General features: G+C 61.1%; 4 protein-coding genes across 6 annotated transcripts; 2 read left to right on the plus strand and 2 right to left on the minus strand.

Moving 5' to 3' along the window:
* Positions 1–1,380: 1,380 nt before the first annotated feature.
* On the plus strand, positions 1,381–6,376 carry IGBP1 (immunoglobulin binding protein 1). Of its 2 annotated transcripts, none has more exons than XM_053990194.1 (6): positions 1,381–1,692; positions 2,193–2,492; positions 3,650–3,845; positions 4,699–4,784; positions 5,417–5,520; positions 5,858–6,376. In XM_053990194.1, the coding sequence occupies exons 1-6, from the start codon at positions 1,502–1,504 to the stop codon at positions 6,001–6,003; spliced, it is 1,023 nt and encodes a 340-aa protein (XP_053846169.1). In that variant the 5' UTR covers positions 1,381–1,501; the 3' UTR covers positions 6,004–6,376. The 2 variants fall into 2 exon arrangements, with proteins under 2 accessions (XP_053846169.1, XP_053846168.1); XM_053990193.1 differs by having other exon boundaries at positions 1,391–1,692; positions 5,855–6,376.
* A 1,051-nt stretch (positions 6,377–7,427) lies between these two features.
* LOC128814391 (diacylglycerol O-acyltransferase 2-like) lies at positions 7,428–11,747 on the plus strand. Its single transcript, XM_053990191.1, has 8 exons — positions 7,428–7,708; positions 9,206–9,334; positions 9,407–9,514; positions 9,757–9,827; positions 9,906–10,110; positions 10,490–10,664; positions 10,756–10,958; positions 11,085–11,747. The coding sequence occupies exons 1-8, from the start codon at positions 7,669–7,671 to the stop codon at positions 11,237–11,239; spliced, it is 1,086 nt and encodes a 361-aa protein (XP_053846166.1). The 5' UTR covers positions 7,428–7,668; the 3' UTR covers positions 11,240–11,747.
* Positions 11,748–12,549: 802 nt separating this feature from the next.
* Positions 12,550–17,871, minus strand: P2RY4 (pyrimidinergic receptor P2Y4). 2 transcript variants are annotated; one of them, XM_053990636.1, is made up of 2 exons: positions 17,718–17,871; positions 12,550–14,191 (listed from the first exon to the last, which is right to left on the minus strand). In XM_053990636.1, exon 2 carries the CDS (start codon positions 14,173–14,175, stop codon positions 13,051–13,053), a length of 1,125 nt encoding a protein of 374 aa, XP_053846611.1. In that variant the 5' UTR covers positions 14,176–14,191; positions 17,718–17,871; the 3' UTR covers positions 12,550–13,050. The 2 variants fall into 2 exon arrangements, with proteins under 2 accessions (XP_053846611.1, XP_053846610.1); XM_053990635.1 differs by having other exon boundaries at positions 12,550–15,462.
* Positions 17,872–18,870: 999 nt separating this feature from the next.
* On the minus strand, positions 18,871–26,808 carry LOC128814416 (phosphatidylinositol 3,4,5-trisphosphate 5-phosphatase 2-like). The gene is made up of 25 exons (XM_053990231.1): positions 26,672–26,808; positions 25,706–25,769; positions 25,021–25,153; positions 24,832–24,949; positions 24,617–24,754; positions 24,395–24,482; positions 24,205–24,291; positions 23,950–24,057; positions 23,747–23,861; positions 23,459–23,565; positions 23,164–23,266; positions 22,571–22,767; positions 22,177–22,294; positions 21,972–22,068; positions 21,665–21,803; positions 21,487–21,586; positions 21,155–21,243; positions 20,843–20,924; positions 20,653–20,742; positions 20,454–20,570; positions 20,291–20,379; positions 20,048–20,135; positions 19,702–19,857; positions 19,502–19,586; positions 18,871–19,423 (listed from the first exon to the last, which is right to left on the minus strand). Exons 1-25 carry the CDS (start codon positions 26,806–26,808, stop codon positions 18,871–18,873), a joined length of 3,198 nt encoding a protein of 1,065 aa, XP_053846206.1.

A 26,808-nucleotide genomic window follows, 5' to 3' on the forward strand; every position in this document is an offset into this window, starting at 1 on the left:
CTGTTCTCCTTTATTCCCGGGGTGTTCAGCAGTGGCGTGGTGCTCTAAGGATGACAAACCAAAACAGGGATTGCCCGTGTGGGGATCTTCAGCTGAGGGACAGGGACAAACAGGGGTGAGTAAGAGCCATAAGATCTGAGGGGGAACCAGAGGAGTTTTGGGTGTAGGTCAGTTCTGGAAGGTCAGTTCTGGCAGGGGCTGTGGGGGGGGTCTGGAGGGGAAGCAGCTCTCCATCCCTTGGAATCATGGAATTCCTGCATGGTTTGGTAGACAGGACCTTAAAGCCCATCTTGTTCCACCCTTCCCTATCCCAGGTTGCTCCAAGCCCCATCCAACCTGGACTTGGACACTTCCAGGGATGAGGCAGCCACAGCTTCTCTGGGAAATCCATTCCAGGGTCTGCCCACAGGGAAGGATCGGATTTCTCCCAGGCTGGGCAGCCATTCCAGCAGGAAGGGAGCCTGGGGACTCTCTCCTCTGCAGAGCAGACACTGACGTGGCCGTGAACCACCCCAGGGCTGCTGTCCCGCCGGGAATATCCAGGAGATCCTCCCATCAGCAAAATGGGGCCAGACAGGTTTGGAGGACCCACTGCACTCCTGGGCTCTGTGAGTAATAATTCACTGCACAGTCAGACACAGGCATGAAGAAAACAAACAGAGTAAATCGTAAACTGAGTCATCCTCAGAGGCTGAGTTAGAATTACTCAGGCGTAAGGAGCAGTAGTAGTGGTTGCTACATCCATACTTTGCTCACAGCCAGGTCAATCACCTGGATTTCTAAGGGAAATAACCTGCTCCTAAGAGCACAGGTTTAACCCTAACCTACCTGATACCTGGTTGAATTTTAGAGATTTTAGGAGTGAAATAAACGAAGAAAAAAAATTAAAAAGAAATAAAGAAAAAATAAAAGTCGCGTGTCCCACTTGTACTCTTGAAAAAATAGAGAATAGGAAGGTGCTGTGCTTAAACAAATAAATTGACATCCAGTACTGCACTGTCGAGGATCTCCACTGTGTCCTCCTTTTATACAGCGAGAAAACGTACGTTTTCTGCCAATTTATCTAATTATCCACATTATTTTCTCCAGTTTCCCAGACTCCATCCCCGCGCTCCCTGCCAGGACCCGCGCCGGCCGGTGCGCCAGGCAGGACCTGGCAGGGAAAAAGTGCGCGGGCACTGGAGGCCTCTGAGCGCCCCCGGCCGCGCCGAGCCGCGGTGCCCGCCCGCCGCGGCGGTTCCGGGAGCTCCACGGCCGCGGGGCGAGCGCGGGGCCCGCACGGCGCCCAGCGGGCCCGCTGCCCCTCAGCCTGCCCTCAGCAGCATGGCGGCCCCCGCGCCCCGGCTGGACCCTCCCCAAGATGGCGGCCGCTGTAGCCGTGACCTCCCCAAGGTGTCGCCCCGCGTGGTGCCTATGGCAGTGACCTCCCCAAGATGGCGGCCGGGGCGGGTACGGTGGCGCCGGGCCGCGCCGGAAGTGGCGGCGGCGCCGTTCCCGGCCCATGATGGCGGAGGCGGGCGCCGGCGGCCCCCGGCTGGCGGAGCTGCTGGCGTTGGGACGGCGGCTCTGGGACGAGCTGGAGGCCAGCACCGAGCCCTCCTCAGGAGCCCCGGTCGTCCAGGACAAGGTGCGGCAGGGGCTGGACGCACTGCAGCGGGCGGCGGCCATGGTGACGCAGCTGGAGCTGTTCAGGTGAGCTCAGGGGACGCGTCTGAGGGGACAGGGAGTGTCCCCGGGCGGGGCGGGAGCGGGGCAGAATCCCAGAGTCACTGAGGTTGGACAAGATCTCCGAGACCATCGAGTCCAACCTGTGACCGATCCCCAGAGCTCTGAGTGGCACGTCTGGGCGTTCCTTGGACACCCCCAGGGATGGGGACTCCAAACCTCCCTGGGCAGCCCCTTCCAAGGCCTGGCCGCCCTTTCCGTGGAGAAATTCCTGCTGATCTCCAACCTGAGCTTCCCCTGGCACAGCTTGAGGCCTTTTCCTCTCCTCCTGTCCCTATTCCCTGGGAGCAGAGCCTCCCCGGCTGTCCCCCCCCGTCAGGAGCTGTGCAGAGCCACAAGATTTCCCCCCTGAGCCTCCTTTTCTCCAGGCTGAGCCCCCCCAGCTCCCTCAGCCGCCCCTCCCAGGATGACTCCAGCCCCTTTCCCATCTCCATTCCTTTCGGGACGCCCTCCTCTCTCCCTCGCAGCGAGAACGAGGAGCTGGAGGAGGTCGCCTCAGCCGATCTGAAATTCATGCTGCTGCCGGCACTGCTGGGAGCCCTGACGCTGAAGCAGGTGGACCTGAGCAGGAGAAGGGAGCACCTGGAGAATGCCCGGGAGCACTTCCTGCGCTTCCTGAAGCTCTGCAGGAACTACGGGCTGGGCTCTTTCCAGCTGCCCCCCGGCACCTCCGGCGAGGAGGAAAACGGGAGCCCCGCGGGTCCCCGGGACCCCGGCCAGCCCAACCTGGTGGCCATGGCCATGAGCAGGACGGCCAAAATTGAGAGGTGGGCTCCGTGCAGCGGGCAGGGCTTTGGGAATCACTCTGGGAGGAGCGGGAGCCTGAGGCAGTGCAGGGTTGGACAGGGAAGAGCTTCCCTGGGCGCTGGAATAATTTGATCCTAAAATGCTCGTTTTAAGAGATGCAGCTCGCTGTTTAATGGGTGGGGCATTTGTGACTCCAGTTTCTGGTCTCTGAGGAAAAACCACTGAAAAACTTAGAATTCGCTCTTTAATCTTTCATAATTAATCTTACAATTAGTTCTTTAATCACTGCTGGCAGCACAAAGACTTCCAAACTGGAAATTTCCTACCAGTGGGTTCATTAGACCTTAAAAAAAGGTGGTTGGTGCCTTTGGTGCTTTGGTTGGGATTTTGGCCATTGATTTGCTCATTGTGGCAGCACTGGAAGGTCCAAACTGGGCTGGACTTGCTTAAATTGTAGAAAAGCATAAAAAAATATGGTTTATGTTCTAAATGGGAAGGGTTTCTTTTTTGGAATCACTCTTTTATGCTTCTTGTCCTCTCAGCTCCCAAAGGTTTCTTGGCTCTTATTGTTCATTCTTCAGGTGACAATAACTGAGGGGAAGAGGACACAGGATTTAGTTTGGAAGTGTTTTATATGGGTAGTTTCCCCTTTTATAGCTAATTCCTGAAAAAATAAATTTACCCTGGAAGTTTATTAGATAGGGAGTTCTTCCCTTTAGTAACTAATTCCCGAGTGGGTCAAAAAGTCCAAAAAGCCAAAATTACATTTAAAAAAATGCCTGCACACACAAAGCCACCTGAGGCAGGAGTTGGAAAAGCATTTTATTCTGTTTGTGTGACATGGAATCAACCCAAACCAGCCATTCCATTGATTTTCTCAGTCCTGCTTTCTCCAGGAGACTGATGTTCCCAGTCTTGACTAATTTTACCAGGAAAACTTCAATTTCCAAGGATTCCTCAATGTTTAGGAGAAGAAGAAAATTATTGAGCCCCCTCTGAATGAAATGTGATTTCACAGCTGCTTTTAACAGACAGGAGAGGCTGAAATTCCAACAGGAACCAGCACAACTTCCATGAAATGTAGTTGATCCTCTTAGAAAGGGTGGTAAAGACCCCAGGGTTGGGCTGGGCTGGGGAAAAATGATTCCATGATGTGATTTTGCTGTGTTTGAACCAGATACAAACAGAAGAAGGAGCTGGAGAACAAATTGGCCTCCATGAGCACCTCCGTGGAGAGCGGGACAGCGGATGAGGATCAGATCCGGGAATTTTACATCCTCCAGATCCAGAAATGGATCAGCACCAGCCTGGAGGAGATTGAGAGCATCGACCAGGAGCTGGTGATCCTGAAGAGCAGGGATGCAGCCAGGCTGGTGAGGGAGCTCTCCTGGGATCCAGGGTGGGAATCCCAGAGGAATTCAGTGGCAGAGTTTTATTCAGTGATTTCCCAGTTGGAATTGAGCTCGATCACAGCATGAGCTGATGGGGTTTCCTTCATTCTGAATCCTGAGTTTTGGGTTGGGCTCTGCTGCCACACTTTCCCCACAATCCCAGCCTGTGGAATGCTGCAGCTTGGAGTATCAGAGCTGAGCTAGGCTGTGCAAAGGCTTTTCTGCAGAACCCTAATTCTGAAGAACAATTGGGTTTGGAAGTTAAAATAAGACCCTTGTGGTTTCTGTCAAGCTTCCACTCCTGGTCTGCAGCGTGTCCAGGTGTTACCAGCCCATTTGGAATGACAGAACATCCCCACAGACCTGCAATCCCTGTGCAGAACGTTGTGTCCAGGATTTCTGTGACCTGGGATGTCTGCTGGGAACAGCAGCTCCTGATGTGCTGGCACAGCCTCCTGGCAGGGCTGGTTTGGGGGGTGATTTTTTGGCACTGCAGGACTCAGCTCCTCTGAGATGTCCTGGAGATGCCATGGAATGATGTGCTCAGAATCTTCCACTGCAACAATAAACATTTCCTGCTCTGCTCTGAGTTCAGCCCTGGCAGCTCTGCTTTGACCCCAGCAGGTAGCACAGAGGCACAGGAGGTGATTCCTGTACAGGCACAGTTGGAATTCTGGATTTAAACCAAATTCAGGCCTGGATTCTCCATCCTGGGGCGTTGCTCTGACAGCTGAGGTGTTTCTCCTCTACAAGACCTTTAATAACTTCAGGATGGGAAGCAGAGGGGGAATTCTGATCCCCTCAATTCCCTGGTGACTGTTGTTTGCATCCCCAGGCTCCAGCAGGTCCCCGTGGCCCTTCCCGGCCAGCCAAAGCTCTGGTGAAACCCTTCATCCTCACCCGGGATGCTGCTCAGGCCAGGTATGGATTGGGATGATCCGACCACACTTTGGGGCAGTGCTGTCATGTCAAGCCTAAAATAACTCTGTCAAATGCAGGAATTCAGGTGGTACCTTCACGTCTGCACTTGGGTTTGTGGCACCCTGAAATCTGTGCAGGAATTTTGGCACCTAAAGCACAGAATGGGAGAGAATGCAGATTTCCTGTCATGCCTGGGACATGATTTATGCTGAGATTTCCATGTATCTGCTTCAGTTCCCAGGAGTGTCCTGGGGCCACATTCCCCTATCCCAGGTTGCTCCAAGCCCTGTCCAGTCTGGCCTTGGACACTCCCAGGGATCCAGGGGCAGGCACAGCATCTCTGGGCACCCTGTGCCAGGGCCTCCCCACCCTCACAGCCAGGAATTCCTTCCCAATATCCCATCTAACCCTGCCCTCTGGCAGTGGGAAGCCATTCCCTGTGTCCTGCCACTCCAGGCCCTCTCCATCTTTCCCTCAGGCACGGGAAGGCCACAATTGGGTCACCCCTCAAGCCTGCCTTGTGACATCCTTATACCCTTAGCAGAGATTGGATCATGGCATAGCCCTGTGCCTCTTGCCTGTGTTCCTGCTCGTTCCAGGGGATTTCACTGCCTGGTTTTGTCCCACTGCAGGGTGTTTGGAGCTGGCTATCCTGGGCTGCCCACCATGACTGTGGACGACTGGTACGAGCAACGCCGGAAGCAGGGAATTGTGTCCACCCCACAGAGGATTCCAGGTATGGAACAGAGATGGGAACGGGGGGTTTGGGAAGTCTCTTGAGGGATTGGGTGGACAAGGATGTATTCAGGGTATGGAACCTCTGACTATGGAAGAATCCAAGCTTTATTAGGAAAACAACTGGGTTAGACTGTGCTTGGCCTGTCCAAGGCCAGGTTGGACAGGGCTTGGAACAACCTGGGATAGTGGAAGGTGTTCCTGGTGGCACTGGATGGGCTCTAAGATCCCTTCCTACCCAGCCCATTCCAAGGTTCTCACTCCTGCTATCTGGCAAGCCCAGCTCCCAGCAGGGCTTGGAGACCCTGGATCTCCTCCCTGTCCCTCCCCTCCAGCAGGTGCAAGTGATGAGGAGATGCAGAAGCAGCAGCAGCAGACAGAGGAGGAGGAGGATGATGAGGAAGCTCTTCGGAAAGCTCGGGACTGGGACGACTGGAAGGACACACACCCCCGGGGCTACGGCAACAGGCACAACATGGGCTGATGCTCTGGCTGCCAGCAGGGCCTGGAGATCCTGGGAGAACAACCTGGAGAGGGAGAAGGGAATACAGTGTACATAGGTGGAGCATCCAGGAATTCCCTGGATGGACAGGGCACAGGATGGCAGGAGGACACGTGACCCGTTGCTTTGGTGCTCATTCCATGTCAGACTGGGGGCACTGGTCGTGCTGGGGGGTGCCCCAGAGCTCTGAGGGGCAGCTCCATGAGGGTCAGGCTCCCTCTGCCCTCCCAGGCGGAGGCAGCCTCCAAGGGGAGCTCTATGGATTTGGAAACTGCTCTTTGTATTGTGGGTGGATATATTTATTATTTTTTCCTCTCTATTTTAAGCAAAATAAACTCTCTTTGTGCTGTCTGGCTCTGGATGTGAAATCATCTTGCTCTTCATCCGGAGCTTTCCCGGGGGTGAGCCCCAGATGCTCTCATGGAGCCCACAAGGGACAGAACTGGGACAAATGGTGCCATATTCCAAGACAAAGTAGTCAGTGTGCTTTAAAACCCACTAGGACAATCCCTGAAAAGGGGAAAACTGAATCCCTCTGGCACCATTCCTGAATGAGGGAGAAGAGGACTGAGCTGGCACAGAGCAGGTGTGTGCAGGAAGGTGAGGAATCACAGCTGGAAGCTCTGGAAGTGCCCAGTGTGGGCTGGTAGCTGTGAATGGACTTGTTCCAAACCTGGTGAGATACTGGGATGGAAAAGCAAAGGATGGCTGGCACTTTGTGTCACCTGGAGCAGTGTCACTTCCATGGTGCTTCCTTACCCTGGGACAGTGGGATTCTGTAGAAATTTGGTGTTTCTCCTTCCTGTTAGCAGGATCTGGGCACAGCTGGAGTTGACATGTTTTCCGTGCAGCAATCCCTGTCCTCGGAACTGGAAGGGACTGTGGTCCTTTCTCCCAGGTATTGAGTCTCTACAATTCACAGGAGGGGTTTGTGGGTTCCAAATCTCCCAGGAAACATTTCTTACTTTCCCACCATGATCCTGTGGGTGTGTTTATCCCTCTCCTGCACTGATGTTAGCCAGCACTTCCTAGGAGCACCTCTGGACAGCTGGATCCTGAGGAGTAGCTTCAGGGATTTATTCCCTGTGGATTCTCGCTGTTCCTTGGGCTGTTGGCCTGAAGCCCCACCTCAGTGCTGACTCCCTGCTGCTCCTATTTCCCTTTCTCGTCATTTTTCCCCTCAAACCTCTCCAGACAGTGCTCCAGGCTCCCTGGGCAGGAGGCAGAGTGCCCATCCCGGGGCAGCAGGAACGGTCAGGTGGCTGTGGAGCTTCAGGATGATATTTTTGGGTGGCTCTGGGGCTGTCACATGGCAGTGTTTGTGACATTCCCCCAGCATGGACGGTACCATTCCCAGGGGGATATGGGATTCCCAGAGGAATTCAACCCCTGCCAGCACTGGCAGCCGGGACTTTCCAAGGAACAGCAACCTCCCAGCACAGCCACAGTGCCTCACCCTCTGTGTGACCCTTCCAGGAACCACCAGTTCCTCTCCATGCTCCTAATCCCAGCTGGAGCAGGTCCCCTCCCCTCAGCAGGGCCGGAGTCCCTCTGGTCACCTGGTTAAAGCCTCTGGACACACAACCCGGCGCCATCTGATTGCCAAACTCACCTTTTCACCTACGGCACCACAGAGCTCCTGCCACCATGAAAACCATCATAGCAGCCTGCTCCCAGAATCTCAGTGGTAAGAGATTCCCAGAATGGGAATTGGGACGGTTTCTGCTTCTCCAGCAATGCAAGGAGCTGGTGGTTGTCACTGTTGTCTCCTTGCTTGGGAGTGCTGAGGAGAAACGGGGTGTTTGGGAGCAATTTGAGGATAACTCCACAGGAAAATGCACAGTTTCTCCACAGGGATGAAATTTTGGATGACGTTTGGGAATGTTACACACAAGATTCTCCTGCAAATTCCAAATGTTGGGTTTGCAGGGGCTCCTGTCGCTGTGGATGGGGCTGACAGCAGAGCCCTGCGGGGTTCTCTGTGTCTGTGGTGTGGACATTCATGGAGTTTTTGGAATAGGAGCTAGGAAAAGGATGTTAAAAAGCAACTTTGGTGGGCACAAGTTTGCTGGGAAGAGCTCTATGTCTTCCCTGGGAAAAAGAAGGGACTGGGTTCTGCAGGTGGCTGAGATTCTGGGGATGTGTGGTGGGTGGAAGGGATCACCCGGAGCCCAGCGTGCTGCATAGGAGAAAAGGACAAAAATTTCCCACTGGAAAATTCCCGCATGGGACAGAGATGGCTCCAGTATTTAATTTATTTCACTTGTCCCATTCCTGGTTTGGATTGAGCTGGGAGGAACTAAAGCTCCGCCAGCTTCCTGAACCAGGGGTTGGTGGTTCTCCTGTGACCCAGGGGTCCCTGGCTTGGGAAGCCACAGGGCTGCTCCTGTGTCCCCCTGATCGTCTCTCTGGCCAACATGCAGATTTGGGGTTGTTTTCCCAAGAAAACAAGGCTTTTGTGATGCTGGGGTGGCTCTCTGGGGTGGTCTCAGTGTGGGGACCTTTGGCCAGGAGCACTGTGCTGGCAGGGCTGGCGCCTCAGGCCCGTTTTAGGGAGCAGGGATGAGGCAGGGATGGGGCCAGGATTGGAGTTTGGATCCTGGCTCCCAGCCCGGGGAGGTTAATGGTTCACCAAGATCGGCTGGAGGGAAGGAGTGGCAGGGGGAGTGGAGTGGCTGTGCTGCCAGCAGTGTGTCCCTGTGGGGACAGACTGGGACAGCCACCTCCAGCCACCCTGGCTTGGCCTTGCTGCTGGCCTTGGCACTTGCTGGGGGTGGTGCCTCCCTGCTGTGCCAGCTGAGAGATCCCCAAATCCCCTGTGAGCCTGAGCACGCCAAGGAGGGCAGGGGAATGGTCCTGGCCCTTGGGAACTGGGCATGGAGCAGGATGTGCTGCTGCTCTCAGCCCCGCTGGTGCATGGAGCTTTTGGGCTGGGGGTGCCCAGGCGCTCCCTGCTCTGGGGACAGCCCTGATGGCCCAGGGCCACCTCCTGGCATGGTCCAGAGCTTCCTGGGGATGAGCCTCTTCCATTCCACCCCCCACATCCCATCCCTCCTCCCCTAGCTGCTCCTCCTTCCCATCCCACCTCCCGCCGGCGCTCCTGGGTGCCCCCCGGCAGTCCGGTGGCCCCACCCGCGTACGAGCCGTGCTGTTTTGGGCGGGGGCCGCGTCCCCCTCTCCGCAGGCAGCCGCGCCAGCATCCAGACTGCCCTGAGGACGCTGCTGGCCGTGCCCTGGCCCTCGCAGCGCGACATCGGCTCTGCGCTCCAGCTGCTGGCCGTGCTGCAGTGGGTGCTCAGCTTCCTGCTGCTGGGTGAGTGAGTAGGGGGCTGCGGGGGATCCCGGGGGGCCACACAACCGCTCACCCCCTGCTCGGCTCCCGCAGGAACCGTCAGCCTCCTGCTCCTCATCTACCTGCTGTTCACCAGCCTCTGGCTCATCCCCGTGCTCTACCTGGCCTGGATCATCTTCGACTGGGACACGCCGGAGAAAGGTGTGGTGGCCGTGTCCCCGCTTCCTCCAGCTTTGCAGCAGGATGGGAGTGGGGTCCCACTTTCTCCAGGTGCCTCCCAGAATTTGGGGAGCACCACATCCCCCCTGCTCCTTCCCTCCACTCCTCCATCATCAGCACCACGGTGGGAAGAGGGATACAGCGGGTCCGCGGGGAGCGTTTCCCTTGGATCCGGCTGCCCGCTGGGCTGGGCTGGGCTGGGCATCATCTCCCAGGCTTTGCAGGTGGCAGGAGGCTGTCGTGCCTGCGGCGATGGACCGTGTGGAAGTACTTTCGGGATTATTTCCCGGTGAAGGTACGGCGCCGGGACGGGGTGGGACCCCCCAAAACGAGGCGCCACCTTCACGTTCCCGTGACTTCCTTTGTCTCGCAGCTGGTGAAGACCCACGACCTGTCCCCCAGCCACAACTACATCATCGGCTCGCACCCCCACGGCATCCTCTGCGTCGGCGCCTTCTGCAACTTCATCACGGGCTCCACGGGCTTCGAGGAGCTGTTCCCGGGCATCCGCTCCTTCCTCACCACGCTGGCCGGAAACTTCCGCCTGCCCGTGTTTCGGGAGTACCTGATGAGTGGGGGTGAGCGGTGCCTGCCCTGCCCAGCTCCCGATCCCTCTGGGGGAAACACGGGAGGAATGCTGCTCCCAGGAAGACGCAGGGCAGGGATGCTGCTCTGCTTGAGTTGTGCCTGAGTGACAGCTTCACCTCGCAGCTTGCCCACACCCTGCCTGAGCAGCACCTTCACCTTGCTCGCACCCTGCCCACACCTTGCCGACACCCTGTCCGGAGCGCTCCTCCGCCTTGCCCGCTCCTTGTCTGCGCCCTGCCTGTACCCTCTGCCCTCGCTGCCCCCACCCTGCCCTCGCCGCTCCCTGCCCGCGCCTTTCCCACCCCCTGCCCGCTCCCTGCCCGCAGCAGAGGGAGCCCTTGCACTGTCCTTGCTCTGGTCCCGCCGCAGGGCTGTTCCCGGTGACCCGCCGCGCCATCGGGTACCTGCTGTCCCAGAAAGGCACTGGCAATGCGGTGGCCATCGTCATCGGCGGCGCGGCCGAGTCGCTGTCCTGCCGGCCCGGCGTCACCACGCTCATCCTCAAGAACCGCAAGGGCTTCGTCCGCATGGCCCTGCGGCACGGGTGGGTCACGGCTGGGTCACCAGCGCTGCCACCCCCGCGGGTCCCGGCGGTGCCCAGCGCCCCGTCACCACCCACCGTGTCCCCTCCCCAGGGCCTTCCTCGTCCCCTCCTTCTCCTTTGGGGAGAACGACCTCTTCCGCCAGGTGGTCTTTGAGGAGGGCAGCTGGATGAGGAGCATCCAGCGGCGCTTCCAGAAGATGATGGGCTTCGCTCCCTGCCTCTTCTACGGCCGCGGCCTCACCTCCTGCCAGTCCCGCGGCTTCCTGCCCTACGCCAGACCCATCACCACCGTGGGTGAGCACAGGGGCTGGGGGGTGAGGGGACACCCCGCAGTGGGTGGTGCTGGCAGCCACCTCCTGGGTTGTGTTCCCAACGAGCCGAGCGCGCGGCCGCCAGCCTGACCCCGTCCCCTGCCGGCAGTGGGAGAGCCGGTGGCAGTGCCCAAGGTGGAGAACCCGAGCCGGGAGCTGGTGGACCGGTACCACGAGCTCTACATCTGTGCCCTGCTCAAGCTCTTCAATGAGAACAAGACCAAGTACGGGCTGTCCGAGTCAGACGAGCTGCACATCCTCTGAGCGCCACCAGCACCGGCCCTGTCCTGGCTCCTGAGGGCTCTTGCAGGGGGAATTTCAGCCAGCCTGGCACTGGGGACATGTGGGGGACAGTCCCCACTCTGGCCTTCTGGCCCTCCAACCTGAGGGGGAGGTGGGAGGAGAGGGGGAAGCGAGGGGAGGATTGGGAAAGGCTCCCCCTTGCAAGGGTTTGGAGGGGCTGTGGGTGACACAGCTGTTCCCTGCAAGGGGCTGGTGTGGGCTGGGGCCAGCAATGGGCACGGTCCCCCTGGGCTAACCAGGTCATCACAAGCTGAGGGAGGGGTGTCGTGGGAGGAGGGATTGACATGGGGTTTTTGGGGTGGCATCCTGATGACCAGTGGGACCAGCCTGGGGCACAGCCCACCCTGGGGTGGAAGGGGGACACTCCTGGACTTGGGGACCGGTGGATGTGGCCTGAGCCAGGACCATGTGGCCCCAGATGAGCCTTTCCTGCCATCTCCATACCCAATACAGATTTTGAACCTCCCAATGCCTGTCCGTGTGTGTTCCAGAGGTTGGGATTGGCAGCACGGTGGCAGTACCCCTGCACTGCCCACCTGGGTGCCCTTGCCACCCAGTGTGTTCCCTCCCTAGCAGTCCCACCTCCAGCTGGAGCAGTGTTTGGCCGGGCCCTTGCACCACTCAGGTGCAGCCAAGCAGCTCCAGGTGCACCTGAGCCACGTTGGATATAATGGGAAGTGAGGGGCAGCTCTTACTGGTTTAACTGGGCTCAGGAGGGATGTCTCCTGCTCTCCCTGCTCTTGGCTCAGTGGTGAGTGAGGGTCTCTCTGGGTGGGACAGGGATGTGAGGCTGGGATGGGCCATCCCTGGGGCCATCTCCTTTCCCTGGGCAGCTCTTGTGGGGTATGACTGTGTGTGACTGGTGTGGTGGCTGGGTGTGACACCCCAGTGACACTCTGGGCACCCCTTTCTTAGGCATGTGTTGGAAGGACTTGCAGGGACTGATGGGCACAGGGACTTGCAGGGACTCCTGGGGCTCTTGGAGTGGGGACAGCCCTGTCCCTGTCCCATTCCTGCCAGGCTGGCGTGGGAGAGTCAACAGCACTGATACCAGTCTCAGCACGCTGCTCTGCGCAGGCACTTGGTCAAACAAAAGGGCTGGGTAAACATTTGAGGAGCAAACACCCATAAAGGGAAATTCCCAAGAACCTTCCTGTCAGCACAGGAGCTCCAGCTCATCCCTCCAGACCTGCCCCAGTGGATTTTCTCTGGGGTGAGGATGATTGTCTTGTCCCTCTTCCTTATGCTGCAGGGAGAAACAGACCTGAGTGTAGAGAGGGGAAGGGGCTTTATTGGGGGTCACGGGCAGCAAGTGCCCCAGGCCACGTCGCTCCCCCTCTGCCAAGGCCAGCAGTGTGATAGGGACATCTTTGAGAGCCTGCCCGGCGTGGGCTCTGTCCCCAGGTTCAGTCTGGTCCCCGCATGTCACCCCTGAGTCATCTGGAAGAGCTGTGCCTGCCCAGGGAGGCACCAGTGTCCCTTCTCTTTAGTGACTTGCCAGCCCCATGTGTCCCCAGGAGTGCCAGGGATGGAACACCAGCCTGCTGCCCCAAAAGAGCCTCCTCAGTGTCCTTCCCATTCCCATGAGTGCCCGGTGGCTCTCCTGCCCCGACCAGCACCAGCACCCTCGTCCCAGGGCAGGGCTGGGACCAACCTGTGACTTCCAGCCCTCAGCCCTGCAGAGCTGGGCAGGGACAGCTCACGTTCCCAACATGGGAGTGCCCTGAGGGGCTGCAGCTCCTGGAGCCCAGGGCTGAGGCTGTGGAACCCCCTCAGCACCCGCCTCCGCTGCGCGCGGTCCCGGTCCCTCGGGTGACACTGGAGATGTGGCTGCCATCCATGACATTGTCCGTGAAGGGTGACACCAGGGCCAGGTCCAGCGTGGGCATGGGCCGGAGGCGCTGGGCGGCCCCGCGGCGCAGCCGGCCCCGGTACTTGTCCCCAGCCATGAAGTACAGGATGGGATCGAGGCAGCTGTTGATGCTGGCCAGCGGCCGCGTGACCTTGTAGCTGAAGTTGATGATGTTGAGGGTCCGGCAGTCGGCCTGGAAGTAGCGGGAGGTGTAGTAGAGGGTGCGGGTGATGTGGAAGGGCACGAAGCAGATGGCGAAGACGGCGAGCACCACGATGATCATCTTGATGGAGCGCCTCTTGTAGGACGGCATGCGGAGGCCGGGGCTGGAGAAGCTGGACTTGCAGAGCCGCTTGGCCATCAGGCAGTAGCACAGGACGATGACCAGGAAGGGCACCCCGAAGAGCAGGGCCATGACGGAGGAGCTGTAGTGCACGTAGTGGTCGAACTCCTCGGGCTTGGTGGTGTCGTGGCACAGGGTGGTGTTGCCCTTGGAGCTGGTGGTGACGAAGATGAGGTTGGGGATGAGGCAGATGATGACCACGAGCCAGGCGGCCACACAGACGATGCGGGCGTGCTTGGTCTTCACCCACTTGAGGGAGCGGATGGGGTGGCAGATGCCCATGTAGCGGTGCACGCTGATGCAGGTGAGGAAGAGGATGCTGCTGTAGAGGTTGGCGTAGAAGAGGAACCGCACGATCTTGCACAGCCCCGTCCCGAAGGGCCAATTGTTGCGGTCGGCGTAATAATAGACCAGGGTGGGCAGGGACAGGACGTAGAGCGTGTCCGAGAGGGCCAGGTTGACCATGTAGGTGGTGGTGGCGTTCCAGGGCCTCATCCTGCAGATGAACATCCACAGGGCCCAGGAGTTGAGGGGCAGCCCCACCACGAAGACGATGCTGTAGGAGAGGGGCAGCAGGATGAACTTGAACTCCTCGTTGAAGACACACTTAGCCTCGGGTGCTGCTGTGGTGTTCCCTCCTGGCCAGGGAGCCGGCGTCGGTGTCCACAGGGAAACTGGGAAAATCCTCACTGAAGTGGCCATGTTGTGCCAGCCAGACCTAGGGAGCAGTTCATAAAAGCACACTAGTCACTGATCCCGACCATTGTCAGGCACAAAGCGTGGAAGGCAGCCAAAGCTGCCAGATTTTCTCCCCCTCCAGGAGCTCCGGCCACTTTGATGGTTCTCTGGTTTTTCTCAACTCGCGCGTGGGGAGCCGGGGGCGGGGGGAGCGGGCTCGGCAAAGCCTCCCCTCCGCAGCCCCTGCACTGACACCCATTAATCACCCATTAATGACCCCTTTGAGCCGGCGCAGGGACGGCCGCGCCGCGCAGAGCCGGGAGCGGGCCGGGGACAGAGCCCCGCGCCGGCCCCGCCGGGCACAGCCCCACGGCCGCCGAACAATGAGACCCTGATGAGCACCAGCAGCCCCCGACCGGAGCCGGCGCAGCCTCTTGGAAGCTGCCTCAGCCTAATTGGCACCATCCTGACAATGCCGCTGCTCCCGGAGGGCTCCTTGGGAGAAGAAAGGCGGGAGGAGAAGAAAGGCTTGTCTGGGGGAATGTTGTGGCCCAGAGAAATCCTGGGGGGGCTGTTAAAGGAGCCTTTGGGAGAGAGTGTCCCTGGACAGTGAGGAGCCGCTGGCTGCCGGGTGTTGTCCGTAGGGAAGGGCTGAGCTGAGCCCTGTGGAGAGGAGCTGCTGGAGCCAAGTCCCAGCTCAAGGCAGAGCAAGCTCACAAGACAGGCAGGACTTTCCTGTGCTGTGCTGGGAGCTGTGAACTCCTGGGAAGTCGGCATGAGGACAAGTTGTCAAAGTTCAGAACTCTCTTCTTGAGGGAAAAGGAAGAGTCTGCCACCACCGTGGTGTCCAGCAAAGGATCGGTGAGGGCTGCCTGGGACTTGACCCCTCCACACCCTCCACCATCCCTGGTGAAACGACTCCTCCAACAGAGGATGGATGCTTGGATGAGTAAGGAGCAGGTGCTGCCGGGAGCAGGAGCTGCCGTGCTGCTGGTGGAGATCAGAGTGTAGCCAAAACCATATTTGATGGAGGGGACGCAGGAGCATCCCCAATTCCTTTTGTCCAGAGCTCATCCAGGAGGTGATGGGCACCAGGACAGGGGAGGACTCAGGGCTCAGGGATGCATGTTAGCTGGAGCTGGTGCTACAAGGTGGAAGGACACATCTTCTCAGGCTCCTTCATCCCTTGGCTCCCTCATCATCCCCCTCCTGTTTCCCTTTGCCCTGAGGATGAGCAGGCTTCTCCCAGCAGGAATATCTTCAGGGTGTCTCTGTGGGGTCATCCCTGCCACGCCCTGCCTGGAGAGATACCTGGGGTTGACAGAGATGCTCATAAATGACTCAGCAGGCAGATGGGACAGCAGAGCCCCTCCAGCTGTGTTCCAGGGGCTCTGTTTGAGTTGCAGGCTGAGCTCCAGGCCCACATCCAACACCCTGCGGCTCCTGGCCCGCCACGGCTCCCGCCTTTATTGCAGGGATGAGTTCAGAGAGCAACAGGCAGGTCCTGATCAAACATTAACAGTGTGGAGAACTTGGTTTGTTTTCCCAGAACCAGGAGGGAAAACAGGCAGTAGGAAAACCTGAGCTTGCAAGCAAGGTGTCAGTGGTGGTCCTGGCCTGGCAGCCACATGTCCCCAAGCTGCTGAGGACATGAGGGACAAGGAGTTTCCTCTTCCAATCTCTGAGTGCAAGGGAACACAAAGCCTTGAGCGTCACCAGAGCAGAGCTGCTGCGGGCTCAGTGTCCATGACACAGGTCACCAACCAAGATATGGAGAAGACAGTACATAGAAGTTAATAATCAAGTGTGAGAAATGCATGAGGAAAAATCCTGGGCAGCTGTGGACTGCTCAGAGGAGAGCACAGGCACCCAGCTTCTAGCAGCTGATACAGCCTGAGCACAGTCAGCAGTGGGATTTAACCATTCCAAGCACATCCCTTTTAGGAGAACCACCGGAATATAGAAATGCAGAAGAAGATGACATTTGGCAAGTTTTATCTTAACAGGTTTCTTGCTTACTCATCTTATTCACTATCAAAATCAGTGATTGAAATTAATGAATCACATCAGTCTAGCCTGAGGACACATCACCACCAACCCCATTCCTATTTCTTACTGATATTCCAAGCAAAACTATCCTTGGCTGTGGGCTTTGGAGGAGAGATCGAGGTGTGAGCTGAGAGTTGGGAGTGATTGTTGGAACAGGAGATGGAAGGCACTGCAGGAAAAGGACATGGAGGAGGGAGATGGAAGGTGCTGCAGGAAAAGGACTTGGGGCAGGGAGACAGAAGGTGCTGCAGGAAGGGGTGATGCTCTTGTCCTGCCAGTTTTGTGGATGTACAAGGAACGCTGCAGAACCCCTTGCCCATGGCAGGCAAATCCCCCAGGGATGGTGTCTTTGGAGTGGCCCCTGGTTTTCCCCAGGAAACAGCAAAGGGTCCTGGAAAATGCAGCAATAGCCACGGGCCAGTGGGAAGGGGCAGGGGCCATCCATGTGACACACGTTGAGGGCACATGATGCCCTTGGCCACAGGATTGGCAGCTTTTCCCTGGCTCCTGGTCCTGCAGATGTTCCCAGCCAGAGCTGTCCTTTGGCACCGCTGGCAGCACCAGTCCTGGTGGGATCTGAGGGTTCCCCCAGCCCTGGGGATTCATGGAGGTGTTGGAAAGGTTCCAGTAAAATGAAGGAGTGGGACAACACCGGAGCAGAATCTGCCCTGGAGCCAAAGTCCTGCTGGTGGGACAGGATGGGAATCGTGGTGCTGGGGATGATGGAGCAGCAGGCAGGAGTTCGGAGAGGGGAGGTGAGAGTGGATTTTGGAGCAGCTGCCGAGGGATGGGTGAGCCTGGGACCGGCTGCTGCTGGAGCATGGGAAAAGCAGGGCTTTTCTCTTTGCCTAAGCCCTTGGAAATTGCAAAACAAGGAGAAATTGTGCAAAACATCCTGCAGAAGGACCCTTGTCCCTAATCGCCACGTGGTTGGTGCAGCCAAAGCCCCGGCACAAGGGGATGTGACCTAATTCCAATCCTTCCCTTCGCCTGGAAGAGCAGCCAAGGCACGCTCTGCCGGGACACCTCCCCGGGGACACCAGTAGGGTCGGGCGTTTCCCTTGCTGTCCACCCCATCCCCTGCCCCGAGGTGACCCTGGGCAGGGTGGGGGTGTGGGTTCCCTTCCACCCTTGCTGGGTTCTCCCTGTCCCCCACCTCGCTGGGAACGGGCAGGAGCCAACGGTGTCGGGTTGAGCCAAGGCAGCACCAGGGCAGCTTCAACCCATGACAAGCCAGAGATTTGGGGGATGGAGAGGAGGATGAAGGAGAGGAGGGGGACACTCTGGGAAGGATGAAGGCCCTCAGTGACAGAGGAAAGGCGTGTTAGAGAGGAGGAGGTACAGAGGGATTTGGGGGTGGTGGAGGGCTGGTGAGAACTGGCTGGCCCCCACCCTGCGCCCACCCAGCCCTGCAGATCCCACTTCTGTCCCTCACCCCCGGAGCCCAGCTGGGACTGCGTGACCATGGCAGGGCTGTCCCTCCCGGCTGTCACCAATCAGGGGCTGCCCCGGCTCACCTGCAGACCTGGGTGGTTTTCAGGAGTGGGGCCCCCACGGGGAGAGCCAGTTCCCCACGCGGGACGGGGCCATGCCGGGGTGCTGCGGGCGGCCCTGGCCGTGCCCTGCCGTGCCGAGTGTGCCCTCTCCCGCTTCCCGCGGCCGGGAGCAAAGTGCCCAGGGAAGGCAGGGCTGGAGGCGGGCAGAGGCGGAGGCAGGAGCTGCCGCAGGGCTCAGCCCCACTGCGCTCCCATCCCTCTGTTGCCCTCGCAGGCTTTGGGCCACCTGCAGGCCCCGGACATGGGGCATGGTGGCCTCTTCCATGGGGTCACAGCCCTTTTCTCAGGAGCACCACGGCCCCTCAACCACGAGGGCATAGCCCCTCATCCGTGGGCACCGTGTCCTCCCGGCCGTGGCGACCACATCCCTCCACCCGTGGGGACTATGGTCACTCAAGTCCCTCACCCTCGGGCTGTGTCCCTCTGCCCATGGCAGCCACGGCCCCTCTCTCATGGAGACCACAGTCCCTCGGCCACGAGGGTCACAGCCCCCATCCCTGGGGCCCGTGGCCCCTCTTCCCCCCAGGACAGCCCTCCTGCCCCGCTGGCTCCTGGGGTGCCGCAGTGCCCGCAGCGCTGTTCCGCTGGCCCCCAGCCCTGCGGGGCGATCCCGAGGACAAAGGTGGCCACTGCCACCTTGAGGCCAGCCCGGGCATCGTGTTCCCAAAACCGCGGCCACCTCGCGTGTCGCACAGCCAGGACACGGCCGGATTGGGGTGTCCCTTGTTTCTGAGGGGGTACCCCTCTCCCTGTGCCGGGCAGAGCCGGGCGGTGAAGGGCTGTGACATCCGTCAGCTTTGCCATGGGCAAGGGCATCGAGGGCTGGGGTGCGCAGGGTTCCCATGGAATGGGGAGACGTGGGAGGCAATGCCTTGGTGTTTCCTCCACCTGGCTCGGTACCTTTTCTCCCTGCCCTTTCGCTGAACCAGGTGTGCAAACACGCACCCAGTCCCCGACACTTTGTTCTGGATAGTGAGAGCAAAGGGAAGCAGCGCAGCGGCCTCGGGAGCTGTGCTGGAGGGAAAGTCCTCCGGGAGCACCGTCTGAGCAGGGCTGGGCAGGAGGGAGCAGCTGCCGAGGGCACGAGGGTGCACAGGGCCGGGCACAGCTGTCGCTACATCCTGGCAGGCTGCAGGTCGGCGGGCGGAGGAGGCTGAGCCTCCACGTCCAAAGCACCGAGCGCTCCCCGCTTCCCCAGCGGCCTCGGCAGCTCCCGGCACGGCCGCGGCGGCGGCTCCAGGGCGCGGTGGGTCTGGCGCAGCGGGAGCTCCTGCCTGTCCCCCCTGCACTGCGGTGACGCCTGCTCCAGCTGGCTCAGGTGAGTGGCCACATTCAGCGAGCAGTCGCCCAGTCCCAGCGTGTCCCTCGTCAGGACGGCCGACTTGGGTCTCTTGTGGTGGCCCGCTCTGGGGGCGCTGAGTGGATGCCCACGGGACGGGCTCAGTGGCCCACAGCGGGGCCGGCCACACCACGGCTCCTCCTCTGAGGGTAACGGGACCCGCGGTCCAGCGGGGCTCCGGCACTGCTGGCCCCCGGCCGGGCCCTCTGCCTGCTTCTTGGGGGCTTCTCCGGGGCCCGGGAGCCACGCGTTGGGCACTCCCTCGAAGATGAAGTAGGCGGGGTTGGTGTAGTCGCTGGCCGGCTCCGGGAGGCTGCGGGGGCGGCTCCTGCGAAGCACAGAGAGGGAAAGGGCTCAGCATCCCCCCACTCTGGGGCTCCGGCACGGCCGAGCCCACCTGGGCTACCTGAGGCGCTGCGGGGGTGGCTTGGGGCACATCGGGGGCTCTGCCGCCGGCTCAGCATCCTCCTCCTCCTCAAAGCTGATCCACTCTGCAAAGGCAGCGAGGTCTGGCCTCACCTCACGGCCGGGGGCCAGAGGGCAACGTGGCCCAGGATGTCCCCGAGCCCGGGGCACCGGGAGGGGGCTGCGTGCGGCCGCCGTTACCGTAGAGCCTCTCGCGGGTGCCGCTCCGGCCCCGGGGGACCCGGACCCGCATCCAGCCGCGCACGGAGCCCGTCTCCTCGCCACGGTGGAACAGGAAGGTCTCGAACTGCTGGGCCGTGGTGCCGATCGCTGACCTCAGGGCGAGGCAGCATTCGCCTGCAGGCACAGCGTCAGCCCCCGGGCTCGGGGGACACGGGAGCCCCCCGTGAGCAGCAGCACCCGGAGCAGGTCCCTCCTGCCAAGCTCCAGCTACCAACCTCACACCCAGCAGACTGTAACCTGGGGTGGGCTGTGATTGGCACCCCTCTGCCACCGTGATGGCCCCAGTGTCACCATCCCCACGTACCGTAGGACTCGCAGCTCTCCACGCCCTTGAAGCTGAGGAGCAGGTGCTGGTCCCCCAGGTACTCCAGGTCGGGCAGGATGGGGTTCAGCTGTGCACAGAGAGGGGGGCTTGGGGGGCTGCCACGGGGTAGGGGGCACGGGGAGGCTCTGTCCTGGGGGGTGGTGACAGCTGCAGCTCCCCTTGGGGCTCAGGGTACAGAGCCAGAGGCAGGGATGGGGATGAGGGTGCTCCAGGGCTGCGCACCACAGGCAGATGCTTGGAGGACCAGCCCAGCTTGAGGAACCCAGGGATGTCACAGTTCTGGAAGGTGTTCTCCCCGCTCCGCTGCACCTCTGGGGGGACAGAGGGGCACACAGCTCCAGCCAGGCTAGGTCACCCCCACAGCCACCCCCAGGCACCCCCTCACCCTCCAGGCAGTAGGAGTGGAACTCGATGTAGCACTTGCTGCGGCTCGTGGTTTTCAGGATCACCTCAATGCTCTCCCACTCGATGCAGGCCAGCACCTCGGGGCTGGAGCCGGGAGCTGCAGGCAGGTCCTGGCAGGTCAGGGTGTGCCAGGCCTCACCCCAAACCCGGCCCGAGGGGTGACAGACCCCAGCCCTTACCCTCCTTGGGCACAAACTGCGACGTCACTCCCACCTCAAAGGTGGCAAAGACAGGCGAGTGGTCGCTGGTCACGATGTCATCAGTGCAGCCTGGGTGGCAGGAGGGGCAGCTTGGGGAGGGTCCCAGAGCCCTGGGGTCCTGGGCAGCACTGGCCACCCCTGGCTGCTGTGTCCCCGGGGTCTCACTCACCGTAGGAGTTACACACCACGTGGGTCTCTGGGTGTGACTTCCACAGGATGCGGTCACACCACGAGGGGACATTGATCCGCATCTAGAAATAGGGAAAGCAGCTGGTCCAGTGGCCTCTCAGGTCTGGGTCCCCCTGCCTAGAAGAGCATCCCAGCACCCCAAAAAGTGAGTTCCCTCCTGCCCAGACCCTGTTTTGGTAGGGAACAGGCTGATGGAGCTGTGGGGACTGAGCATCACCATCCAGCCCCCTCAGCACCCTGCTGTCCCTGTTCCCGGAGATGTCCTGCTTGGAGGGAGGCCTCTGGAACTCACCCCCGTGGGCTTGGACTTCTGCCACACGTAGGTGTCCCTGGTGCCCCGCTCGTACCGGTACGTGGGAGGGAAGGAGATGTCACCCTCACCTGGAATCAGGACACGCAGGTGGCATGGGGGCCATGGTCCCTGCCTGTCCCCATGGGAGGCTCATACCCATGGCTGGCACCCCTGGCCCAGTGCACGCCAAGGTCTCCCTGGCTCTCAGCACCTTGTGCAGGGCTGGGCCAGCAGAGGGGACCTTGAGAGCTGGGGGTGACACGGGGAGGGCTGTGGGGACCCTGGTGCTGCTGTCTCAGCAGGAGGAGCAGCACCCTTGTCCCCACACTCACTGAACCGCAGGAACACCTTGTTCTTCTCCCGCTCCAGGCTGAGCTGGTCAACAGCCAGGAGGGCTTGAAACTCCTTCCTGACGATGTGGCTGAGGATGTCCTGTGCCAGGGAAGGGACAGTGACCTCCCAGGCTCCTGTCCCCACTCTGTCCCCAGCCTGGCACCTGCAGGGTCCCACCTGCACGTCCATGTCCAGGCGGTAGTTGAGGTCTCCAAACCAGAAGAGGTGGGTGAAGCGCAGGGTGAGGTCGAAGCCCCCCAGACGTTTGTCCCCCAGGGCCAGGGAGTGCAGGATGTCACTGTAGTTCTGGTTACGCCTGCAGGGGGACAGCAGCACCTCCTGAGCCACCCCGGGGACACCTCACCCTCATTCTGTTCCTGCCAGCTGGGGAGAGGGGCAGCCCCACAGCCCCTCAGGGCTCCTCCAGCTCCCTGAAACACCCACCTGCCCCGTGGCAGCCCCACCCTCCCCATCCCTGCATCACCTGTGGGTCTTCTCGCTGCCAGAGGCCAGGTGGCAGTTGATGAAGCCGAAGGAGGTCCCGTTGAAAAGGAAGGAGACGCCCACAGCTCCCTTGTTCCCTGCAGGGGTGTGCAACCACTGAGCTCTGGGGGAGCCCAGAGGTCCTGTGCTGGCCCTCAGGCTGTCGCCTCCCTCGGGATCATCTCCCAGCCCCATCCCCTCCCTACCCAGCGTGTTGGCGATCCCGGTTTTCACGCTGGAGGTGTGGACGTGGCTGATGCGCCGCTGGTGCTCCGGCTTCACCAGCACCACGATCTTGATGCTCCACAGGCACTGCAGGGCCACCTGTGGTGGGGCAGAGGGTCAGCCTGCCTGGCCCCATCCTGCCCCACGGCCAGGAGGATGGGGCTGGGCACACAGGTAGGTCAGCGTGACCCCGACTCCTGGGGACAGCACTCATGGAGTCTGTGGGGCACAGGATGTTCCCTGGGCTGATTTGGGGCGGGGGAGGACCTGGGGGTTGGGGTAGGAGCTGTGGGGTGATGGCTGCTGGTGCCCAGCCCCCCCGGACCCGCCGGGGGTTGGCTGTGCCCGCTGGGGGTTGGCTGTGCCCGCCGTTACCACTCGGTAGTCGATGGCCATGAGGGTCTTGAGGGAGGCGCAGAGGAACTCGACCCACTCGCGGTCGCCCAGGGAGTTCTCCTGGGTGCCGATGACGTAGATGTCGTGGGGGATGCAGGCCGTGGTCTCGTCCTGCGTGTGCCCCAAGCCCCTCGAGGTCAGCCAGGAGGCCAGGGAGCGGGGTGGGGGTGCGCTGCCTGCGGGCAGGGACACGGGTCACACAGAGGGGATGTGCCAGGATCCCGAGCTCCTCTCCAGCTCGGCCCTGCCCGTCTCCAGGAGCTGCTGGGGTGGGAAGCAGAGTGCCAGCCCCGTGGATCAGGCGTGTGCATCCCAGACTGGTGCTGGGATTTACAGCCCAAAACCCTCGTGATATCCCTGTTCCTCTGTCTCCCTAACAGCCTCCGAGTGAGTGGATCACCACAGGAAAAACGAAGCCCATGGCAGCTCATTGGTGTCTCCTCCAGCCTCCTCCTCAAACTGACAACCAGCTCGGACCTGAGGTTTCCTGAGACACCTCCCAAAACCCAGCCAGGCTCACAAAGAGCCACAACAACCTCCCAGGACAAGGCCACCTTCTCCTGGCCCCTTACCCATGTTCCACGTCCCGACATACACCGAGATGATCTCAGGCTCGTCCAGGTTGGAGTGCTGGATCTTCATCAGCTGCAGCAGCTGGCAAAAAGCCTCTCTCTTCTGCAGGATGGTGAGGGTGTCTTAGAGGGTTGGGGGGCACAGCACCCCAGGACCAGGTGGACATCACCCCCAGGTGTAGGAGCCAGCTTGCAGAGGTGGTCTCAGTCTTAAGACCACTGATTTGCTGCTTCCATATTCCCAAGGGCCCCACATTCTCCCAGGACACGCCGTGGGCACGGCGGTGCCGCTCACCCGCGCGTTGGGGAAGATGAAGTCCCTGCTCAGGCTCTTCTGGTTCTCGCGGGCACACACCAGCCTCACCTTGCTCTGCACACTCTGGTACTTGATCAGCTGCAGGACTGAACAATGGGGGTCAGGGGGGCATGGTGGCCCCCACCTCCCACCACGGGGCACTGTAGGACGGGGGCTGAGGTGTGACAGGGCATGTGGCCCATCCCTGTGCCATCAGGGCTGTGGCAGGGAACCCTACAGCCCCAAAGAATCCCACTGGCAGCCAGCAGGAGTGCAGCAGCCTCTTACTTTTGTCCTGTGGGATCACCTCCTCCGGGGAGCTGCTGCCCCGCTTGCTGATGGTCACTGTGCCCGACCCCACGTCCACCGTCAGGGCCGCACGCTGGGACTTGCCCACCTTCACCTGCACACAGGGACGTGGCTCTGGAGTTGTCCCCACACCCGCCCTGCCCAGCAGTGACACCGGGGTCCCGCCGTGTCCCCAGCCTCACCTCGAAGTTCTGCACAGCCAGGGGCCTGGCAGCTGGCAGGGGGGCCACGGCCACGCTGGGCAGTGCCAGGTTGTGCCTTGTCACCGTCTCCTGCAGCGACTTCAGCACCTGCCAGAGCGAGGGGCAGTGTGCTGGGGGCACTGGGCCAGCTGGGAGCCCTGGGCTGTGCTGCCACCGGAGCTTGAGGTGGCAGAGGGGTTAATTTAGGGGAGGGGTAGCTGTGCCTCCCCCTGCACCATGACTGGGGTCAGTCACCTTCTTCTCCAGCGAAGAGAGGAGGTGGTTGACAGCAGAGATCTTGCTGAGGAGCAGCTCCAGGTCTGGGTCACTGCTCAGGAAACCCTGAAGGGGAGGATGGATAATTTTGGAGCAGCACGGTGGCACTGGACTGGTGGATCCCTCGCTGTGGGTCTGGGAGATCTCTGGGGGCTGTGGGGGCACTCACCTGCTCCCTGGCCGGGCTGCGAGGGGACACAGGGGGGTCGAACACCCTGGCCAGGGTCTCCAGACCCGCCAGCGTGAAGTCGATTTCACTGCAGGGGAGGAGAGAACGGGCGAGGGGCGGTGTGGGCGTTTCCCGTGCCTTGACGCGACACTCAGCCGCCGAAAGGGGACGGGGACAAGATGGGTGGCCCCGCTCCAGCCCCACCGTCCCCAGGCCACTGACCTGTGCAGTGCCCGGCAGGCAGTGGCGAGTGCGGTGCTGAGGTGCCGCAGCTGCGGGTGCCCGTGGCACAGAGCCTCCAGGTCGGGCACGTGGTGGGTCAGGTACTCGGCCATGAAGCCCATGAAGTCACTGGCCGGGCTGGGAGAGGGGTGGATGTGAAGATCCCCCCCTAAGCATGACCATCCCATCGCCCGGGGCGGGCAGGGGTGCGTTACCTGCTGTGCAGCTGCTCCTGCAGCCTCTGGTGCAGCTGCTGCGGGATGTGGGTCCGGCTGGAGGGGGGAGCGCCGGGACACGGCACCGTGTGCCCCCAGCCTCGGGCATCCTCCCCATCTGTGGGCAGAGTCACCAGCTCAGCGGGATGCTCCCAGCCTGGCACAGCCCCCGGCCCCTCCCCGGCTCACCCGAGTCCTCGTCCGGCCTCGGCCGGTGCACGGGGTGCAGCAGGGGGGTCGCCAGCCCGTTGTTGGGGTGCTGGTAGGCACCGATCAGGTCGGGGAGGGTGCAGAAACACTTGGCTTGGATGCCCTGGATGGTCTGGGGAGGCAGAGCGGGGGAATCACCATCACATCCCCTCCTCTGCCAGGGCAGCCCCAGCCTGCTGTGTGCAGTGGGTCTGCTCCTCAAAATGTGCCCGTGGTGAGTTGGAAGGGCCAGCTGGACACCGGACCCACGGGGTGAGGAGCATGGAGGAGCATGGAGACATCAGCCTCCTTCAGCAGACAGGGATTCTCCCTGTGGACACCCACGGTGCCCTTTTTAGGGGGCAGAAAGGGCAGAGCTGGGTACCAGGAGAAACTTTGAGGGGACGTGGAAGCGAGGGCAGGACAGAGGCCGTGTGGGGACAGGCTGTGACAGGGTGCGTGGCAGGAAGGGACAGTGTCGGGACGCTGTGCGGAGGCAGCTCCTCCCGAGCTGGAGTGGCTGCAAAGCGCCCGCATCCTGCAGCTCGTGCAGAAAACAAACCGCAGGCTGCTGCCGCCTCACCGGGGAGGGGGACGAGCAGCCCGGGCCCTGCACAGCTGCATCCTGCCCACGCCCAGCTCCGAGGCACCGCCCAGGCCGGGGGGTGCACCCCCCTGCACCCACCTGCACGGAGAGCAGCCCCTCGTCATCGGGGAGGATGCGGTAGGTGTAGACGTGCCTCTGGAACCTGGAGAGAGCAGGTGAGGGCCCCGTTCTGCTGCCCTGTGGCAGCGCTGGGGGCCCAGCCCTGAGACAAACACCCCGTCCCCTCTGCAGGGAGAGGAGCTGAGCGAGCATTTCTAGAAATAAATCATCACCCTCAGCTCGGAGTCTGCGGGAGGATGTGCAGTGTCCCCCCGCTTCCAAAGAGCCCGGCACAGCCGTGACTCCCCCTGCGCTCACTGGGCTGCCCACAGCGCCGTGGCCCTGGGCCAGGCAGAGCCTTTGCCATGCTGCCTCTGGGGCCAGTGCACATCCCTGCCCGTGCCACCTTCCTGTGCCACCAGCCTGGACTCTGGCTCGTGCCCGGCACCCCCCAGTGCCGAAATTTGGAATTTGTCCCACACAAAGAGCCAGGCCAGTGAAGGAAAGGGGGTGCGTCCTGCCAAACCTGCCCACACAGACGTGTGACAAGCAGGCAGGAAGGGTGCAGAGCAGGAAGGGTGCAAGGCAGCAGGAAGGGTGCAAGGCAGCAATGCTCTCAGGGGCTGCACACCTGGTTCCAGGTGTGGGGATGGCAAGAGGCCCCATCTTGGGGGCTGTAGCCCCAAATCCCCAGCATGGGAGCTGCTCACAGGCCAGCCCAAAACAGCTCAGTGTGCCCTGGATTTGGGGTTATCCATTCAGCAGCCATGGTGCTGGGCAGGGCTGTGGCCCCAGCCTTCATCCTGATCCCAAGGACGCGGCTCCACTGCCCTGACCCGGGGATCACTCAAACCCCGGTGCCAGGGAGCTGCCACCCCACCCACATCCCTGCAGAAGGCTCTTCCGTGAGGTTCTGGCAGTGCCTGGAGCAGGGAGGGGCACAGAGGGAGGCAGGCAAGGGACAAAGACACAGGAGCCACACGCAGAGGAGGGGCAGGGACTCACAGGAGGCACAGGGCATATGCCCCCTTCACCGACTCGCTGTCCCGCACCAGGAAGGAGCCGTCCCGCCCAGCCTTGGCCAGCAGCTCCTCGGCCACCACCTGGCTGATGTCGCGGTGGTACCACCCTGCCGCCGCCAT

This window comes from Vidua macroura, chromosome 14 (assembly GCF_024509145.1).
Source record: "Vidua macroura isolate BioBank_ID:100142 chromosome 14, ASM2450914v1, whole genome shotgun sequence".
In the NCBI taxonomy this organism is placed as follows: domain Eukaryota; kingdom Metazoa; phylum Chordata; class Aves; order Passeriformes; family Viduidae; genus Vidua; species Vidua macroura.